Raw genomic sequence first — 21,520 nt, 5'->3', positions numbered from 1 at the left:
AGCGAGACCACAGAGTTTATTTGAGTAGAGAACCACTGTACAGGATCAGGTTCTTACCGCAGCTGCAGTGATGTCAGCCGTGTGCGTGTGTGCGTGCAAGTGTGTAAGTGTGTGTACCGGTATGTGCAAAGGACCTGATATGTGTGTATAAAAAAAAAATGCACGTACGCCGGTCATGTCGCGGCCCGCTCTTCGACAAATCGTGTTCATGTGCAGCTTTTCTGCAGCCACGAGGTCAGGGTGTGGGATTCTGGGTAACGGATGGACACTTTATATATATAATATATCAATGATACTAACATTTCTATTCTGCAACACTGACCTGAGATCTGTTCATAAACTTGTAACTAAACCTCCAAAACGCTGCAACACAATCAATTCAATATGTTTGATATGATAAAACCAAATTACAAACAGGTATAAATCTAAATGCTGCTGTTGCGTCATGAATAAAGTCATGTATTTCAATGCAACAAGCAGAATAATGTTAAACCAACCAGGCCTTTTGAAGAAAAAAAAAACATTATACATCTATCAGCAACACAATTATATGAAATTAGAGCGTTAATAAGCTGCAGCTTCATGTTTAATAAACACAGTTGAAACACTGACACCAGACCAGGGCAGAGCTTTCTCTACCTCATGTTTAACTTAGAGCAGAAGGTCAGAGGAGCTGCAAGTGGGTCGACTAAACACGTGCACATTGGTGGTGTTTTGTAACTACATTATGTGTCTGTTCGCAGGCTAAACAGCAAAAACTTGTAGAAGGGATCAAACTGAGATTCAAAAAACACATTATTATTAAAATAAAATAAAAACAAAGTAGTGATTAGACAGAAGGGTAAGGCTGGGTAGAGTGGGTGGGAGGGATATTCTTTTAGGTTTTGTTTTTGTTCGTTCATTTTTCTGTACTCTGTATACATGTTTATCTGTTCTTTCATTTGCCATTGTTATATGTTCTAAAAAACAAAAAAGAGGGCATTATGTCCTAACGGCACACATTTCTGTATGGATATACATTATACTCTTGGATGCGTATGATGTAGATATGTAACAATATTAAAGTGTGCCCTAATAAAAAATATTTGAAAGAGAAAATAAAATAAAAACTGGCATGAATTTAGACATTTTTCACGATCAGTGTTTTGGTTTTTTAGGTAAAAGCATTGTTAGCATGTGAGGAATAAAGTTGAGGAAGGTTTAGGAAAAGTTGTTGACGTGTTGCTTGTGTTACATGTTGATTAAAAAAGCGTGTTCGTTCGTTGGCAGTATTGATTTTTATTCATTTCTTTCTGCTCTCTTTCATGATCCTGGTCCTTTTAACTGTCTTTAAATTTGGGAAAGTTTACATTTCCCTGAAAACATATTTGGCTGCTGCACAGTCGCTGCATATGAAGATGATTTGCAGTTTAGACTAGTTTGTGTCTGTGTTATGCGTGTGTGTGTGTGTGTGTGTGTGTGTGTGCACGTACGTACTACTGCAGGGCCTCTAAGCCCACTATAGATTACAGGACATCCTACTCTGTATCAGAGCACACAAACTCAGACGGACTAAAACAAACAGTGGCTGACGACTGGGAACACTACAGCTGGAACACACATAGTACAGTGTGTGTGTGTGTGTTGCATTGCATTGCACTGCAGAAAAATGCGTGCCAGTGCATTTCGGTATGTGTGTGTGTGTGTGTGTGTGTGTGTGAGACAGATGATATTTCTGTGTAAACTGCACTGAGTATAAAAGGGATAAATGGATATTTACTTATTCCATACAGTGAGGAAGTGTGTATGTGTGCAGCCGCTTGCCAAGTATCACGTTACAGGAACATAAACAGAAGGCAGCAGACTCTTCCTGTATATACAGTAGTGCTGTGTGTGTGTGTGTGTGTGTGTGTGTGCACTGTTGTTCCTATCTAAGAGGGGACATCGGCGTCGTTACACATTCACCAACAGGGGACCAAGCAGCCAACAGGGGACTTTTTTTAGGTCCCCTGTTGGACATGCTTTAAATCAACTTAAAATCATGTGAAAACCCTTCTGGTTAATTTTTTTAACTTTAGCCAAGAGGGGACCTGAGTGTGTGTGTGTGTAAAATACCATATTCAGCAGTGCCCCGGCAGGCTGGAGCAGGGGTTTTAACGACTCATTCACACACGTCGTTTCTTACACTCCTCCATAGTGTGAACGACTTGCAGCCCCGGCAGCCTTTCAGACTGTAGAGAGGCTATCAAACAGGCTCCTTAGTGAACAAACCAGTACCTTGAAACATAATTTGTTATTCTTTGTAACAAAATATGTCTTAAGTTTAAACTCAACACTGTATTAGGTATAATAGAAATTTTAAAATATTGAAAAAATTGATCACCCATAACAAAATTTTAAATAAAATGGTCATTTAGATCATTTCTGTTGAATTCTGATTAAACATTAAAAATAATTGAGCTTGCTATTGTTGCTTGTCCAGTTTTTTTAAGCACAGGGTTTCAATTTTACAATATACATGTGTTCTCAATCTGTATTTATAGTAATTATTAGTTGACTTACATTGCAGAAAAAGGTCCACACTTGGTTTATATGGAATGACAGGGGTCCACTGTTGGTTGATGCATAATGACACACGATCCCACTTAGTTAGCATGGAGTGACATACACACTCCATCATGTATGAATGAGAAAGAAATAAGCAAAAGTGATAGTTTTTAAGAGAAAACTTTCATCAAAACTTAAAACAAACATTTCTAATAAAGTAGCACCAATAATGTTGTAATTATTTTTTAAATGTAGGGTGTACTACTGCAACACACATTTCTACAGTCTATTCATTTTTTAATACTGTAGAGGGTTTTAGGATTTAGGGTAATCTTAATGTACTTGCATCATAAATCTGTATTCATAAGGATGTATTTTATTTACTGTTTTATATTACAGAAAACTCAATGGCAACCTATGATGATATATTATGTAGAAGTAAACCATCAAAGAGTAACTGATATTAAAGTATTGGCACGGCAATTTGTTATCTTTGGGGAAAATACAGAGGGTTTGGGAGAACATCAGTTTGTCAGAGATACAAGGGATAATTCATTGAGAGGATTAATCTCACAAAGTCCCTATGTTAAACTATTGCCAGACACATTTCTACAGTCTATTAATTTTTCACTGTACTGGTGTTTTATACTACTTAACTGCATTGTTGTCATGGGAAAATACTTAAACTACTCACAGTTTGACATGGCCTGATGGCTCAGAGCCACAAAAAGTTACTTTTTGGCCACGTACATCTCATATAGATGAAGCTCTGTTGGGGCCACCTATGGTCAGACTTTTACTTTTTAAATGCATGTGATTTCAATTAATTTTAATGTATTTGCGTCATAAATCTGTATAGGAATTATTAGTTGATTTACGTTGTAGAAAAAGGTCCCCACTTGGTTTATATGTAATGACAGGGGTCCACTGTTGGTTGGTGCATAATGATACAAGTGCCCACTTAGTTAGCATGGAGTGAAATACACACTCCATCATGTATGAATAAGAAAGAAATAAGCAAAAGTGATCATCCGTAAGAGAAATTTTTCATCAAAACATAACACAAACATTTCTAATAAAGTAGCACCAATAATGTTGTCATTATTTTTAAATGTAGGGTGTACTACTGCAACACACATATCTACAGTCTATTAATTTTTCCCCTACAAGAGTTTTATACTCCTTGACTGCATTTTTGTTATAGGAAAAATATTTGAATTAAAACTCAGGGTTTTAGGTCATTTTAATCATGAATCTGTATTTATGAGGATGTATTTTATTTACTGTTTTACATTACAGAAAAAGGTCCACGCTTGGTTTATATGGAATGACAGGGGTCCACTGTTGGTTGGTACGGAGTGACACACACACTCCAGCATGGGTGGATAAGCAGAAATGAGAGAAATTGCTAAGTTTTAAGATACATTTTTAATCTAAATTTAATACAAACATTTGTAACTATTAATACACATAACACACACACACACACAAACACATGCAAACACACACATTTCAACTTAAAGGGGACACATTATGCAAAACTCACCTTTTCATTGCTTTAGTGTGTATTTGCGTATCTGGAGTGCCTCCTCACCCCTTAAACGTCAGTTTTGACAACTACGTCAATATTTTGTAAACTGCCATGGTAAGAAAATGTGTCTCGTAACAAGCCGTTTTAATTTCACCCGGCTTATTACATCACAAGCCGGGTGATGTGAATATTCAAGCCCTCGCTCCCATGGTTACCATGGTTGCCTCAGCTACCAGAGCGAAGATTCCAAACCGACCGTTTAGAGCAGGGCTGTGAAACTGGTGTGTAGAGAACCCAGCTGTGCTCAATCTTTTGGTTTTTCTGACCAAAGCATGTTACTAACATTACTTTTAGACATCAAGGTACCATGTCAAGAAGCAGAAATGAGCATAATATGTCCCCTTTAAGTAGCACGGGTTAAGTTGTAATTGTAGTTTTGTTTTTAAACATGGGGTTAGGGTTAGTTACTGTGAAAACTCAATGGCAACCTATCATGATACTTAAGGGAATATTTCAGTTATTGACATTTATGGATCAACAATAAAACATGTATGGGAAAATAAAAGAGGAGCTGGGGGGTCATCAGTTTGTCTTAGATACCAGGGATAATTCTTCTAGAGGATGGATTAACCTCAAAAGCTCAAAACTTTCATCAAAACTTAATACAAACATTTATAATGAAGTAGCAACGGTAATGTTGTGTTTTTTTATGTGGGGTGTACTGTGAAAACTCAATGGCAACCTACGATGATATATTATGTACAAGTAAACCATCAAAGAGGTAGCCTACTGATATACGACAATTTGATATGGGAAAATACAGAGGGAATGGGGGATCATCAGTTTGTCAGAGATACAAGGGATAATTCACTGAGAGGATCAAAATGTTTTTAAACAGCCACGACCTCGAGAAAGCCATCCATGCGTTGCAGTAATCAGTTCTAGATTGGACTATTGCAATGCACTTTATGTTGGCGTCTCCCAGTCTTCGCTCAGTCGCCTCCAACTTGTCCAAAACGCTGCTGCCCGTCTTTTAACTAACACTAATAGACGTGAGCACATTACTCCTGTTCTTAACTCCCTTCACTGGCTCCCTGTCCCTTACAGAATTGATTTTAAACTTTTAATGTTTGTTTTTAAAGCACTTAACGGCCTGGCCCCACTGTATTTATCTGAGCTACTTTATTAGAAATGTTTGTGTTAAGTTTTGATGAAAAGTTTCTCTTAAGGATGATCACTTTTGCTTATTTCTTTCTTATTCATACATGATGGAGTGTGCATTTCACTCCACTTACTTACATTCAAAACAGACTGACTGAAACATGGGTACATGCAATATAGATTCACAGAGCATTTTTATGAGCTACCATTCTCTGCCAGAAATGTTGTCTGGGAACAACATCTTACTTAACATGGCACAAGAAATTAGGATTCATCAGATTGTCAGAGATACAAGGGATAAGGCATTGTGTGGATGGAATAACCCCAAATAGCTCAATGTTGAACTGCTGCAACACAAATAAAAAAAGTTGACAATGGTGTGGACCGTGTCTGAGGAATATAGTCCTTGCTGTGTCCTAATTGTCCTTTACAAGGCTTTGTAAGGTTTGCATGTGTTTTTATATTTATGCGTTCCTTTCTTGTTTCCCTTGATTTTCTAAATACCTTTTAATTAGTAGTTTAACAGGGGGCTTTTTGGGGTTATTCCGTCCACACACTGACTTATTCTCTGTATCTCTGACAATCTGATGAATCTTAATTTCCATGTTAATTGTTGTTCTCAGACAGCATTACTACTAGCAGACAATGGTAGCTCATATAAAGGCCCTGTCACAAAATATTATAACAGGGCATTACACACCTTCACAAAACTCATCAAAGAACTGACAATTATTTAGACAAAATGGAATATTGCAGGTACACCCACTCTTTACAGTTGCCACAGAAATTGAGTCACCAAAGGCCATAGGTGTGTAGGTAGCACATGGCCAACCTAAGACCTGGGAATACCTGTGTCTCAGTCGGTCTGATTTGGATATAAGATATTGGCTGAAAGAAGGTAGAAACTCTGAAGCCCAACCTGAAAATACCTAACGACCATCGTCAGCTACGACAAACCATCCCCCACACTGCCCACACTCAAGGACTGACACAGGTCATCTGGCAAAGATTCAAACCCCTCACTCCACTCAGATCCCAGCAACTCTACCTTAAAGTTAGGATCTGTGAAATACATGAGTGCTGGCGACTTAACTACTTCAATGTAGAAGAATGTTTCGTGCCCACATCATAGACTGAAACCCCATTAAAAATGTTTAACTCTACTTAGAAAACTGTGTGTAAATGTAATGAAGTCACATTGCTTACTACAACATGCACAAGGTTATACCTAGATAATGGAATATAAGGATAAGGAATAAGGGATAAGGAATATACACACTTGTGTTTAGATAACATGTTTTGCCGTCTTCTGAACACAATTCATTGAATTTGTTTATAATCCACTTCAGATGCTATGAATAAGGTAATATGGGATTGTTGAATGTACAATCCACACATCCTGAAAGCAACCAGACCCATTTCTGCTGCGCACCAGTGTGAACTGAATACAGCTTTTATTGTGGACTTCCCACTTAATGTAAACTCTCTGATCCTGTGCCAATCCTGTACCCTTTGACAACTTTAAATTAGGTTTGAATTTATTCACCAATTTCATCTATAGATGTGTATGACTATGTGATACAGTGTGTAATATACAGGAAAAAAACACAAATTTAGCTTTAGTTTTCATTTTTATTGTGGACCAAAAATATTCAGACAGGTATACATGAACTCCAGTAGAGCTAATGGTTTGGTAAGTAAAAAATTGTGTTGCAGTAGTTCAACAGTGGGTATTTTGGAGTTATTCCATCCACTATAGCTGATTTATCCCCTGCATGTCTGGCAATCTGATTAATCCTAATTTCTGCTGCCATGTTAAATTGTTGTTCCCAGACAATGGTAGATCATATAAAGACTGACAAAATATTATATTGATCACAAGGCATCACACACCTTTACAAAACTCATCAAAGACTTGACATGGTGGATTATTGCTGGGACACCCACTCTTTACAGTTGTCACAGAAGTCCATAGGTGTGTAGCACATGGCCAACCTAGGACTGGGGAATTCCATTGTCTGTTAGTCTGATTTGGATATAAGATCTTGGCTGAAGGATGTTAGTCTTTTCCAGGTTGCCCTTCAGAGTTGCTAACGACCATCGTCAGCTACAAGAAACCATCCCCCACACTGCCGACAGTCAAGGACTGACACAAGTCGTCTGGCACAGATTTAAAGCCCTCACTCACTTCTCAGAAGCCAGTTCCACATTTAGAGTGGAGAGTGGAGGTAGAGTTAAGCCTACCACACACATAAAGATAATCGGGCTGATTTTGCCCCGATTTTCCCCCTTCCGACCAAAGACAAAAATCGGCCGATTATCCTAAGGTTTTAAGATTATTTTATGAGATTCTCTTGTAGTGTGTGGTGTGTTAAGAGTCAAAATTCTAATAATAAATAAAAACAATCGCATCGGAAAACGTTCGGCGCCGATAATCGTAAATATTAAACATGTTCAATATTTACAAATCAAAAGTCATCTTGCGTGTGGAAAGCTGGTGTTGTGCTGAGAAGTGCCTGCTTGCCAAGCTCTGCATGCTGCTCGCGGCAAGCCACTTCTCGACACAACACCGGCAATCCCACAGAGAGCCACGGTGCAGCCCTGAGCCCTGGCAATACATGAGGTTCACACAGACATTCACGCATACACAGGAGGTTTCCTGATAGCCGATAGCAAAGACGGTAGCGATCATAGCCAGCAACAGCCAGCAATAAAGCAGCGATGTTTAAACGATCATGTGACCGCCGCTCACAGCCGCTTGACTGCTCGGCGTCCGAAGCCACAGACACACAGACACACACAGATGGTATCGTTGTAAAGGCTGAAGTGTCCCGCTTTCATTTTAAAAGAATTACATCGCTCTCATTGTCCATTCCGGAAATAGACCCGAAAGAGTAGCTACAACAATACTGATCTCTTTCTGAGTTTTCTGACCGGAGGGCCAAGATTCTGAAAAATCTTAATGTGTGTGGTGCGCTGTGTTTGGAATATCACAGCACACCACACACAATACGATCAAAACTGTTCAATCACAGATTTTTTATCTTCATGTGTGGGGTCTTTCACAGATAAAAAAAATTGGTTGAAATTTAGAGAATCTTTATGTGTGTACCAGGATTTAGGATCTGTGAAATACATGAGTGTTGATGACTTCACTACTTCAATGTAGAGGAATGCTTTTGTGTCCACATCATAGACTGAAGTCTATGGGTGGGAATTGAGAACCGGTTCCTCTTCAGAACTGGTTCCCACGTGATCATTTCCTTGGGATTGTGTGCGTGCATGCTTAATGATTCCGCTAATCGATTTTGCTTTTTTTCCTTTGCAAATGTGCATGTTTCTAACCCAAACAACACATGCCGTGTTCAGGTCAGAACGAAGGCAAACACGGCGTCGAGACAGAAGCGCTCTAAAGTGTCGGGGTAGATGTGATGTGACAAAAAATATTCAGATTTATAAAACACTGCATACACACACTTGCAAGTAAAGTGCATACAAGGCACATACATACTGTAGATAGTAAGGAATACACACTTGTGTTAAGCTGGGTACTAAAACATCAAAAAATCATTAGGAAGCAACCCAAATGTGTAACAGATTAATCACTGAATCAGATTGCCATTCTACTATTTGTTTTCAAAATAAATTTGATTAGAATTAGATTTATTGTGTACCTCCCACTTAACTCATTGAGTGCCACTGACGTACATATACGTCAAACGCAGTTTTCTGCGGCTGGTAAATGGGGACGCTGTCGCCCACACTGTGAGTAATTTTGGGGCTTCTGGGATGTGTAGAACAAATGAGACTGTAGATCAGAGCAAGAAGTGAAGAAGAAGGAGAAGACGAGTGCGATCGCTACGGAGATAAAAAAGTTGGAAAAAGTTTCTATTTCTAGAGAAAAACGACGGGCAGAGCCTGGAACAAGTGTAACGTGGAGCTGTGATGAAAAATTTCTCTTACGGATGATCACTTTTGCTTATTTATTTCTTATTCATACATGATGGAGTGTGTATTTCACTTCATGCTAACTAAGTGGGCACTTGTATCATTATGCACCAACCAACAGTGGACCCCTGTCATTCCATATAACCAAGTGTGGACCTTTTTTTTCTGCAATGCAAAACAATAAGTAAAATGCATCCCTATTAATATAGATTTAGAATGCAAGTACATTAAAATTGATTGAAACCATGTGCTGTTAAAAAGTAGAAGAGTGACAATAGGTGGCCACCACAGAGCTTCATCTATATGGGACATTAGGTGACTACAGAATAACACTTTGTGGCTCTGGGCCATCAGACCATGTTGAATCCTGAGTTTAGTTATTTAAAGTAGTTTTCCCATGACAACAATGCAGTCAAGGAGTATGAAACTTCATTAAGTCAAAAACTTGACAGACTGTAGAAAGGTGTGTTGCAGTGGTATATCATATTACTTAGTGAGGTTAATCCATCCTCTAGAAGAATTATCCCTTGTATCTCAGACAAACTGATGACCCCCCAGCGCCTCCTTTATTTTCCCATACATGTTTTATTGTTGAGCCATAAATGTCAATAACTGAAATATTCCCTTAAGTATCTTGATAGGTTGCCATTGAGTTTTCACAGTACATCCCATGTTTTAAAAAAACTACAATGACAACTTCACCAGTTCTACTTTAGTTTAAATATGTGTTTGTGCGTGTGTTGTGTGTGTATTAATAGTTACAAATGTTTGTATTAAATTTAGATTAAAAATATATCTTAAAACTTAGCAATTTATCTCATTTCTGCTTATCCACCCATGCTCGAGTGTGTATGTCGCTCCGTGCTATCTCAGTGGGAGCTTGTGTCATTATGCCCCAACCAACTGTGGACCCCTGTCATTCCATATAAACCAAGTGTGGACCTTTTTCTGTAATGTAAAACAGTAAATAAAATACATCCTCATAAATACAGATTCATGATGCAAGTACATTAAATGTGACCTAAAACCCTGAGTTTTAATTCAAATATTTTTCCTATGACAACAATGCAGTCAAGGAGTATAAAACTCTTGTAGGGGAAAAATTAATAGACTGTAGATATGTGTGTTGCAGTAGTACACCCTACATTCAAAAATAATGACAACATTATTGGTGCTACTTTATTAGAAATGTTTGTGTTAAGTTTTGATGAAAAATTTCTCTTACGGATGATCACTTTTGCTTATTTCTTTCTTATTCATACATGATGGAGTGTGTATTTCACTTCATGCTAACTAAGTGGGCACTTGTATCATTATGCACCAACCAACAGTGGACCCCTGTCATTCCATATAAACCAAGTGGGGACCTTTTTCTGTAATGTAAAACAGTAAATAAAATACATCCTCATAAATACAGATTCATGATGCAAGTACATTAAAATTTAATGTGACTTAAAACCCTTGGTTTAATTCAAATATTTTTCCTATAACAACAATGCAGTCAAGGAGTATAAAACTCTTGTAGGGGAAAAATTAATAGACTGTAGATATGTGTGTTGCAGTAGTGCACCCTACATTTAAAAATAATGACAACATCATTGGTGCTACTTTATTAGAAATGTTTGTGTTAAGTTTTGATGAAAAACATTATCTTAAGAATTATCACTTTTGCTTATTTCTTTCTTATTCATACATATTACATATTAATGTATTTCCTATTACAGTAATTGGTTGAAACCAGATGTATGGAGCATTTTGACTATTTAAAATTGAGATGATAGTAGGTCCCCTCTTGAACTGCTAAGAATGACAGAGGCAACACATTTATGGATGAGTAAAGACAGACAAGCAAATTATCTTTGTTAAGAAAAAAGGAATTCATTCATTAAAGCTGGTTTTAGGTAAATGTTGTTGCTTATACTGCAGAACTTGATATTAGTGCATGCAGCCATGTTACGTCTGAATTGCATGCAATTCATTAAAAAATATTTACTCTCAAATGTGGCCATGATTATTTAAATATATATATATATATATATATTTATATATATAATTTGTATTACAGAGACTTTAAAATAAGTAATGATAACTCTCAAGTTATATTATCCATTCTTGAAAGAAACTGAGAAAGTCATTGTTGTAAAGACTCATTAGGTGAATGGGTCGTTAGGTGAATGAATGGTGCAGACAGCTCCACTGCAGTATGTGGAGGTCCACTCTTTGATAGGTAAATGTCGCTCAGAGATCCAAGTCCCCTCTTGGCAATTTCTTTAAAAATAATTAAAAGTCACATTTTCAGTAATATTATGGTAAAACACCTTAAAAGTCAATTTTATATTCCATTTTTGGTTTTTCAAAATAAGCAGAAACATAAGACCCCTCTTGGCAGCTTGGCCTGACAGGTCCCCTCTTACCCCTATTGGTGTGTATGTGTGTGTGTGTGTGTGTGTGTGTGTGTGTGTGTGTGTGTGTGTGTGTCTGTGTGTGTGTGTGTGTGTGTGTGTGTGTCTGTGTGTGTGTGTGTGTGTGTGTGTGTGTGTGTGTGTGTGTGTGTGTTGGAATGCGTATAATGTATTTTTGATTATATGAACATTTCTGTGTCTGTGTAGAAGAATATTTGAGTGCACGTCCCAAAATACAGCAAATACACCAGGATGTGTGTGTTACTGTACAGCTACATATTTGTCTTTTTAACCCTCCTGTTCTCTTCCTCCATCCGTCCTTCTTTCCTTTCTCCCTTTCTTCTTTCCACAATCCTTTTTCCCTTCCTTCCTTCCTTCCTTCCTTCGTCAGTCCTTCTGCTTCCTTCCTTGACCTAATCTGTTCCTTCCTTCTATTTTTCTTTCCTTCCTTCTTTCCCTTCCTTCCTTTGTTCACTTCATCCTTACTTCTTCTTCCTTCCTTTTTTGACCCAATCTGTTCCCTCCCTCCATCTATTTTCCCTTCCTTCTTTCCTCCCATCTCTCACTTTGTCCTTCCTTCCTTCCCTTTGTCCTTCTTTCCCTTCATCCTTCTTGCCTTGCTTTCTTCCTTCCCTTTGTCCGTCTTTCCTTCTTTCCTTCCTTCCCTTCGTCCTTCTTTCCTTCCTTCCTTCCCTCCCTTCGTCCTTTTTTCCTTCCTTCTTTCCTTCCTTCCCTTCGTCCTTCTTTCCTTCCTTCCTTTGTTCCCTTCGTCCTTATGTCTTCTTCCATCCTTTTTGATCCAATTGACCCAATCTGTTCCCTCCCTCCATCTATCTTACCTTCCTTTTTCCCTTCCTTCTTTCCTCCCATCTCTCACTTCGTCCTTCCTTCCTTCCTTCCTTCCTTCCTTCCTTCCTTCGTCCTTCTTTCTTTCCTTCCTTCCTTGCATCCTTCCTTTTTTCCCTTCATCCTTCCTTCCTTCTTTCCTTCCCTTTGTCCTTCCTGCCTTCCTTTCTTCCTTCCCTCCCTTCGTTTTTCTTCCTCCCTCCCTCCCTTTGTCCTTCTTTCCTTCCTTTCTTCCTTCCCTCCCTTCGTTTTTCTTCCTCCCTCCCTCCCTTTGTCCTTCTTTCCTTCCTTCCTTCCTTCCTTCCTTATTTCCCTTCGTCCTTCCTTCCTGCCTTCCTTCCTTTTTTCCCATCATCCTTCCTTCCTTCTTTCCTTCCCTTTGTCCTTCCTGCCTTCCTTTCTTCCTTCCCTTCGTCCTTCTTTCCTCCCCTTCGTCCTTCCTTCCTTCCTTCCTTCCTTCCTTCCTTCCTTCCTTCCTTCCTTCCTTCCTTCCTTCCCTTCGTCCTTCTTTCCTCCCCTTCGTCCTTCCTTCCTTCCTTCCTTCCTTGACCCATGACACCAACAGGAGGGTTAAATCAATAAAGTGTGTTTCTACTTCGCTCTACTCTATCCAGCTCTACTAAACCAGACACTTACCTTTGGGGTTTAGCTCTGCAGAGAGGAAGCAGATAGAGAGAAGAGTCAAAGGTTAGACAACAGAGATAGTTAGAAGACAGACAGACAGACAGACAGACAGACAGACAGACGGAGGTATCACTCCTCCTGTCCACTTTAATTCAGAGAGGACTCAGTCACAAAGCGGCGCTGCAGGAGTGGGGCTCTGCTCTTCAAACACGGAGGGGATTCCCTGGGAAAACCTCCATTTCCCTTCTTCCCCATATGAACTTGCACACGCAAAAAAGTCAAAAACACACACACACACACATAAACTCGGAGAAGGAGAGCTCGGTTTTCGCCTTCGCCCCTTCCCACACAGTTGGAAAGTGTGTGCTGGAGCGAGAAGGCGACTCTGCTGCGACGGAGCCAAAATAATCCTGAATATGATAAATTGTCCAAATCCACAATTAAATGTCTGCTTGTCAAAAGGTTAGCGTGGAAATCCATCTGACAGAATGTGGAGGGGAAAAGACACGTTTCCTAATAAAATCATGAGCGCCGGGAGTTTCGCTGGTTTATAGAAAAGGAGGAGATGCTGCCGACTGATAAACCTGTATTGATTACTGCAGAGAAAAAAAAGAAAGACGACAAATGCTATGAATGATAAATCTCTACGTGCATCCAAGTGAAAATACCTCAACTGTTCACAATCATCAACTATCGACCCAGTGGGGGATTGATTATTGTAACTTTAGACTTAAAAGTGCAGTTTTCCACATGTTTGTTTGATTTCCAGGTGAGAATATATGTTTGGTATTTTGATTTCTGTGCTCAAGAGGTGCAGTCTACTTCCTGAAAACCCCCCACAGACACACAACAATTCATCACTTACATCATGGAAAAAGCCTATTTATTCTCTCTGTCTGAGCTGAAAACTGATTTTTATTAAACTTTGGACCACATGGGGCGAAATATGTTTGTGAATGATTGACCCTGTAATTATTATTTTTCATTTCGTTCAACTCATAGTTTATTATATTTTTTCTTCCAGATATCAGATGTCATGATCCTTTAGAAATTGTTTCCATTGTTCTGATGTGTGCACTTTATTTTCCACTATAACAGTACAAACTTCTCTTATTTTGAAAAACAGTGGATGATAGAGGAATGTAAAGAGTCTGTGGTTACTAAATGAAAAATAAAATGAATGAAAATGTATGAAAAAGTTTGTCGTTTGTCCAGTTGAATTTAAAGAAGATCTTATCTAATATGTCAGAGGGCAAAGGTCAACGGGAGGAAGGAACCAAACCATTTCTGTGTTTTTGCTTCTGTCTGTGTTTATATTTCAACTTAAATGAAGTGAACCAGCGTCACATAGTTTGGTGACGGACCAGAGGAGCGAGCGGCTTCAAAACCACCGAGACCGGCCAAGTTTTCCTCAGCAGCAGGAGGAGGAGGAGGAGGAGCCGAGGTCACCGGAGTTCGTTCAGGCCTCGGTCCCGTCTCAACCATCCCTGACTGGTAGCTCTGTAACCACGGCGCTGACACTTCATTCATAAATAAATGACTCCTCCAGTTCCACATAGTGCCAAAACTGTAAGTAAGTAGGTAAATAGCGGCATGAAGCTGATCCCCATGTGCCGTAAGTTCTTTACTCACTTTATTATCTGTGAGTAAAGCCTCATTTAGGAACTTTCCCAGGAACCTTTGGAGGAACTGTGAATGTTCGGACCACAGGAACCAGGGCCCAGTTGTTCAAAAGTAATCTGATTGGATTTTGGTAATGGATTGGATCAAGTCCTGAAAATGTGTTGTTTCGAGACCAAAAACGGATTCTGAGATCGGATTAGATCACGTAATCCAATCTTGGTTTTCATCTGGATCAAACCCTATAGCTCAGTTTGTGTTGTTCAAAACCTTTTTAGTAGGATCGGGAAAAGTTTGTTCCAAAAAAACACAATTCAGGAACAAAATGCCATTTAAATTAAATTCAAACTGGTCAAATAAACAATATTTATAATGTAGTATATATAGATTTATTACTATTGTATTATATTATCCAATTTTTAACCATAACAGTGATTAGTAAATAAAGTTAACTTTTGAATACTCTACAACTGAAGAACTTTTCCCCAACTACTTTCCCCCGAACTGAATTTAATGAAATTTGAGGTGAAGTTTGAATTTGAAACACATGGGGAAATATTCACAATTTCACTAATGTACTGTAGGCTATATTTGCTTTTTTTTCTTAATTTATTTTAACAGTCCAACCAGATGGAGTCTGGCTGTTTAAAAGACATTGAAGAAACGACAAAGAGCACAGAAAACAATACATACACTCACATGTATACATTTTCAAATAAACACACTTTGAGTGAGCCCATGCTGCTGTTCTACCTGTTGTTTACCGACCAATCAGCCTTCGGTGTGATGCACAGTCCCATCTAGAGACTCATTATCCAGATTTGGTCATCTTGAAAAGTTAGGAACTGGATCAGACAGTTCAGACTGATCCAATCCTACTTCACTTTGAACAACTGAGATAAAAGTAAGATGGATTACGTGATCCTGGATGGCAAAAAAAGGGATTTTTCTTTTTCCCCTTCCTTCAGTCCTTCCTTCCTATGTTCCCTTCGTCCTTACTTCTTCTTCCTTCCTTTTTGACCCAATTGACCCAATATGTTCCCTCCCTCCATCCCTTCTTTCTCTCACTTCGTCCTTCTTTCCTTCCTTCCTTCCTTCTTTCCCTTCATTCTTCCTGCCTTCCTTCCTTCTTTCTCTTCATCCTCCCTTCCCTTTGTCCTTCCTGCCTTCCTTTCTTCCTTCCCTCCCTTCATCCTTCCTTCCTTCCTTCCCTTCGTTGTTCCTTCCTTCCTTCTTTCCCCTTGTCCTTCCTTCCTTCCCTTTGTCATTCCTCCCTTCCTTCCCTTCATCCTTCTTTCCTTCCTTCCTTCCTTCCCTTCATCCTTCCTGCCTTCCTTCCTTCCCTTCATCCTTCCTGCCTTCCTTCCTGCTTTCTCTTCATCCATCCTTCCTTCCTTTGTCCTTCCTGCCTTCCTTCCCTCCCTTCAACCTTTTTTCCTTCCTTCCTTCCCTTCGTCGTTCCTTCCTTCCTTCCTTCTTTCCCTTTGTCCTTCCTTCCTTCCTTCCTTCCTTCCCTTCGTCGTTCTTTCCTTCCTTCCTTCCTTTTTTCCCTTCACCCTTCGATTACATGATCCTGGATAGCAAAAAAAGGGATTTCAAAATCTGGATCATTTTGATCCAGATTACACCTTTTGAACAACTAAAGTCCCTGCTATGGAGAGGCGGGATAGTACTTTCCAAAGTTTGAGAAAACATTGAAGGGGAAGGGGGTGTGGTCTGCAGTGGTGAACAGTTTCTGATTGGTCGAGCAGCTCCAAGCTTTGATCCAAGATTTGTTTTTTATTTCATTGCAGTTGAGTCCAAGTGTCGAGTCCAAGAAGAAAGCGAACGACAGATGGTCCGAAGATGAGGTGCAGGCCTTTACTTGCTCAGCATTTTTTTTTTTTTTTTTTTTTGCCGATGATGATAGCCAGCCAGCGGGATTTGGAATTGGTCGTCACCAAAATATCAAGGAAGTTGAGCAACGACGTTGTCCACACTGCCAATGAAACTGGAGTAGGACTGGAGGAGCAGCGTGTTTACCGCCGTTGCTTTTCCATACGTCAACGGCCTGATTCACATAATCCCAAAGACTTTAGACGACAATGGGCCTCTATGGAAAAAAATCCCCCATTATATATATATATACTATATAGAGAAGCATCAAGGTAACAAGCTTTTTGTTTCCACATTGACGTTGTGTTTGCCCTCAATACAACAGCAACTGGTAATACTTGATTTTTTATGTTGTTTTTTTGTGCAAATTCAGTTTTACAACGTTTTTACGAGGGAACAATGAAGATCTGGTTTTATCTCCTGGTGGAAGGAGTGTGTGTGAGATCTGCCAAAGGTTTACAGAGGACAGAACAATAACACCGATCAATGAGACACACACACAGAAAAAAAATATAAAAAAAATAAAAAATAAAAAGGTTTCTCTTATCCCCACGGCTCCTCACGGCCAGATTTTCCCAGCTGCCGTGGGATTTAGACCATCGGCCTCCTGCTTCTCTAACCTTTAGGCAGCCGCAAGCCGAAGTCTGGCAGATTAAGCTCTGATTTGATTGGTCGAGGAGGATTTCCTGCGAAGGTGAATGAGAAGCAGATGGCAGGTTGCAGGCCAATGCAAGAAAGAAAGAAAAAAAAAGAGAAAAAGGCACTGAGGTGCTGAGTCAGGCGGTTCACGAGTTATTAAACCTGATGAAAGTCCTGCTTCCTGACGGCTGTCCTTTAGAAACTCCATCATTCTCTCTTTTATTTCAATATTTGGATATTTTTAATTAATTTAACTCCATAAATCAAAATGTAGATTGACTAAAGCATGTATTTTTTAGGCCTACCTGTACCGAGGTTTTCTAAATGTCTAGTTTGTACCAAGCAATTCTCAAATCAAAAGTAGCAGTTTGACTTTTAGACCAACAAACCATCAGATTAGGTTCATATTTAGCAGCGTTATCTACTCCTACAGTTCTGTTATTAGTTTGTCTGGATCGACTCTGACCTCTGTTCAGAGCCAGAGAAAAGAGAGAACAAGCAGAACTGGAGGAGGGGAGGAAAAAGAAATAAAAAATCTAAAGGCTGCACCGACACAGAAAGGAAAGGGAGGAGGTAAAAGGGGAAAAAAAGAAGAAATAAAAGCGTCAATGTTGAGTGAAAGCTCCGGTTAAACGTAAAGGACGTGTCAAATGGAGCACGAAGACACTCGCAGCTCTCGCTCAGACACACACAACCACCGGTAGCCGGCGTTTGGCCGCCCGCCAGGCAGCGTTCAATCAGTCTTTTCCTGCTCTGAAATCTCCTGTAACGGCTGAGAAACGAGTCTGGGTGAAACGAGTGAAACTCTGGAGCCATTAGCTGCCGGAGGAGGAGGAGGAGGAGGAGCGGGAGTAAAGAGTCGGTCTAGTGTTTCATGACCGCAAGCGTTTATTTTATCAGTAATAACCGGGGAGAGGTAGGAAAAGCCGAGAAAGCTTTTCTTTTGTATAATCACCAGAACAACAAGCTGCGTTTTCTTTCTTTTTTTTTCAGATTTTCAAGGTCAGAAATGTTTCCCTCCATCATTTTTTTTCTTTTCTTTTCTCATGCAGGATCGGCATCAAGCAGGTTGCAGCAGCTCCAGTGCTGAAAACCAGATGAAGGAAGGACTTGTTGGCTCATCAGCATCGAAGGGGGGGATCTGCTCTTAAGCAGTCAATGGACTTGACAAGCTATTAAAACAAGGGGATAAATATGAAATATAAAACTGCATCTTTCAATGAAACACAGCTGAAGACTAAAAAAAACCCGCTCAGAGACAGGAACACAGGGCGTCTGCCAAAGCCGCAAAACCCTCAAATTTACTGTGTCAAACAAATTTTTATGTGCATTTGCATAAAGATCTGCATCAAAAAGTAGAAACAGATTAAAGATCTGCGCCAAGACTTTTTTTTCTTCTCTCTCTCTCTTTGCAGCAAGTGAAGCAGCTCATGAGAAAGCAGCGAGAAATTGAAAAGGTCTTTAAAAAATCCTTCTTTTAATAAATGAATCACTTGTTCCCGTGGCCCGTGGCCTAACTTCTAACTTCTAACTTTCCTACCAAAGTCTGTTCCTCCGTTTTTTGGGTTTTTTTTTATTTTTTCTTGTTGAGTGAAAACTAACAAACAGAGCTGAGAACATGATCCGCTTGGCAGAGATAACGGGGCAACACCGACCACGACGGCAGCAGCAGCAGCAGCAGCGGCAGCAGCAGTGGCGAAGGCCGACAAAGAGAAACCAAATAGATTTCAGAGCTGGCAGTGGAACAAGGAAAGACCTCGCCGTTCAAAAAAAAAATAGAAAAACACACACACACGGCCTCCCGGAGATATCGGCGTATATATGGAGATGCCGGTCACTCTGGACCGGCTCAATAAAACAGGAGAAAACAACGACGGCTGCCAACGAGCTCCCCGGGTTTCCACACGCACACGCACACCGGCCTTAGCAACCAATGAATCATGGCTGGCTGTGTTTTATGGAAATTAATCCGCACGGTCGTAACTTATCTTCGACTTGAGCGGTGTGTGTGTTGGTGTGTGTGTGTGTGTGTGTGTGAGGTAACAATGCACTGTAAATGCCGACTGTGTTGTGTTGTGTTGTTTTGTGTGAAGGGTTAAGAGAGAAATCACAGAAGGCACTAATGAAATTCTTTCTAGATTGTAGCGGCCGCTGAGCCTCCTTTGAAGGGCTTAAGGAGTCAACAGGCGTCTTAAATGTCAAAGGCCTTTGTGAGGCTTAGAGATGGGCAGCGGAGGGACAGCGAGGAGGAGGAGGAGGAGGAGGAGGAGGAGGTGTTAAAGGCGTAATCATCATCATCATCATCAGCCCTGGGTGGGAGAAAAAGAAAGAAAAAAATAGAGAAAGAGAGGAGAGAGGCAGAGTGATGCATTCCTCTCATACCGGGAGGCGTTTAGAGGACGAGGCGTTACTGGAGATTAGCGCTGCAGGAACACACACACACACACACACACACACACAAACACACACAGTCACACTTTAACATGAAGTTTGGTGGTGATGAGCCGCGTCACGGTTGGATGAGATGAGCCCAGCAGGAGTTCTGGTCTCTGGTGGTCGCAGCTTCAGGTGGTTTATGTGTCAGTTGCTGCTGACGCTGCAGATACTGAGTCTGTCTGTTCTCATTGATGATTGTTATATTATATTAAAGGGACAACGAGGAGTTTCTCCAGCGGCAGAACGAAAAATTACGCGACAATAAAAAAGTCTCATATTAATGTGGATGAATCTACGTTACCACTTGTTAATGGGCCCATTTTCGATAAATATATCGTTTTGTCTCTATCGTTATTTTGTTATTATTAGTGGTGGTGGAAATGCTGGGCGAGCCGACCAGTGTTTCCTTACTTTCAGTTTCACGGCGAGTCATGGGAATAACGCCGCCGAATCACCGTTTATGGTCGGAACTACGACGGTATGTGATCGTCTTCGAACCTCCGACTTTAATTCTTGATGAATGAAAACATGAGTCTGTCTTGCATGGGCGCATGACGTCTGTCCGACTACCCATTTCTCCGACCACCCATTTCTCCGACTCCGACCATACATTTCTTTATTTTTGCGTCCATCAGTCCGACCTCCCACTTCTCCGACTTAAGTAGCCCTAACCCTTAACCTTACCCTAAACCTAACCTTAACACTGTAGGATGGGTAGTCGGAGAAATGAGCCGTCGGACTTGTGGGCAGTCGGACTGATGTATGCTCCCCGTCTTGCACCGGTCAAAGAATTTCAAAAATTTCACGGTGCGGAGGCTCATAAATGTAGTGTGAAAACACTTCGCTTTTCCAAAACTCCTCGTTGTCCCTTTAAACTGTTTTAAAAGTTAATTTGAAACATCTGCAAGAGGAAAAAAATAAACTTCAGTCTATTTTTATTCTTTTTATTCTTCTTTGTGTTATTGAATGTGAAGGTGGATGTTGATATTAGACCTATTTTATGGGTATATGTATATATACTATGTGTGTACATGTGGATGTTTTATGTGGACATGTATGTAGGAATGTGTGTGCATGCGTATGTGGGTATATGTGGATATGTGTTAGTGTAGGTATATGTATGTATGTATGTATAAATTCTGTATTAGGTGTATATGTAAGTTATATTCATGTTTTTGTAACATTAGACAGGTTTAGGTAGTTATTTATTATTTAAGGAGAGGGGGTGGGAGTCTATAAGTTTTACTTCTTCTCACTCCTTTTCGAATTTCTCATGTTTAAATGTTTTGTTTTATTGTCGTTTTTAATAATATATTCGAAATAAACATTTCAATCAATCAATCAATCTATTAATTCTTAGTCTTTTGAATTTTGCTGTATTTTTGTGAAGTTGCCCTTTAATCTGACATGTTCTTGTTGTTTACGTCCTGTTGTTGCAAAATCGAGCAGTAAAATTGTTGTGAATAACTTTGTGCCACTGATTTTATAACTTCTATACAAATAAAGTTTATTTTCATTATCGTTATTATTACAACAAATTCTTTTTATTCCCGACTAAGAAATTCTGCCAAAACATGAGAGACGTCCAGTCTAGCATGTGTTTTATTTCTTACACGGGTAAAATTAGATTAAACAAACAGTTGAATAAATATCTGAGAAGCTGAAGTTTGTTACTGTTCATACTGGCAGCATTAATGTTTATCAGAAACCTATGTTTGTATTAAAACCTGGGCTAAAAGATTATTCAAACATCCACTTTAAATTAGATTCATATTGTATTTTATTAGCTGTATTAGAGAATTTTTACTTTTTTCATTTCATTTTCTGCAGCCTTTGCTCTGTACATTTATATTTTTGAGAAGGAATAAAGAGAAATGTTTTGTGCCGTTGTGTTGGTGCTGGCTGATGTTTA

The 21,520-nt window shown here is 39.6% G+C and overlaps 1 protein-coding gene across 2 annotated transcripts in view; it reads right to left on the bottom strand.

The window, feature by feature from the left end:
- Positions 1-21,520, bottom strand: part of bbs9 (Bardet-Biedl syndrome 9) — a 290,122-nt gene that overhangs the window by 190,530 nt on the left and 78,072 nt on the right. Inside the window, exon 15 of one of the 2 annotated variants that reach the window (XM_085803054.1) lies at positions 13,051-13,065. The exons of the other annotated variant lie outside the window; for it this stretch is intronic. Within the exon in view, the coding sequence (XP_085659180.1) occupies positions 13,051-13,065 (15 nt within the window). The remainder of the gene's footprint in view (positions 1-13,050; positions 13,066-21,520) is intronic. 2 annotated transcript variants of the gene reach the window in all.

The sequence above is a fragment of the Trachurus japonicus genome, chromosome 16, assembly GCF_045865225.1.
Source record: "Trachurus japonicus isolate A0001 chromosome 16, Traja_1.0".
NCBI lineage: Eukaryota > Metazoa > Chordata > Actinopteri > Carangiformes > Carangidae > Trachurus > Trachurus japonicus.
Note: the sequence above shows the minus strand (reverse complement) of the source record. Positions and strands in the feature narration are given on the sequence as shown.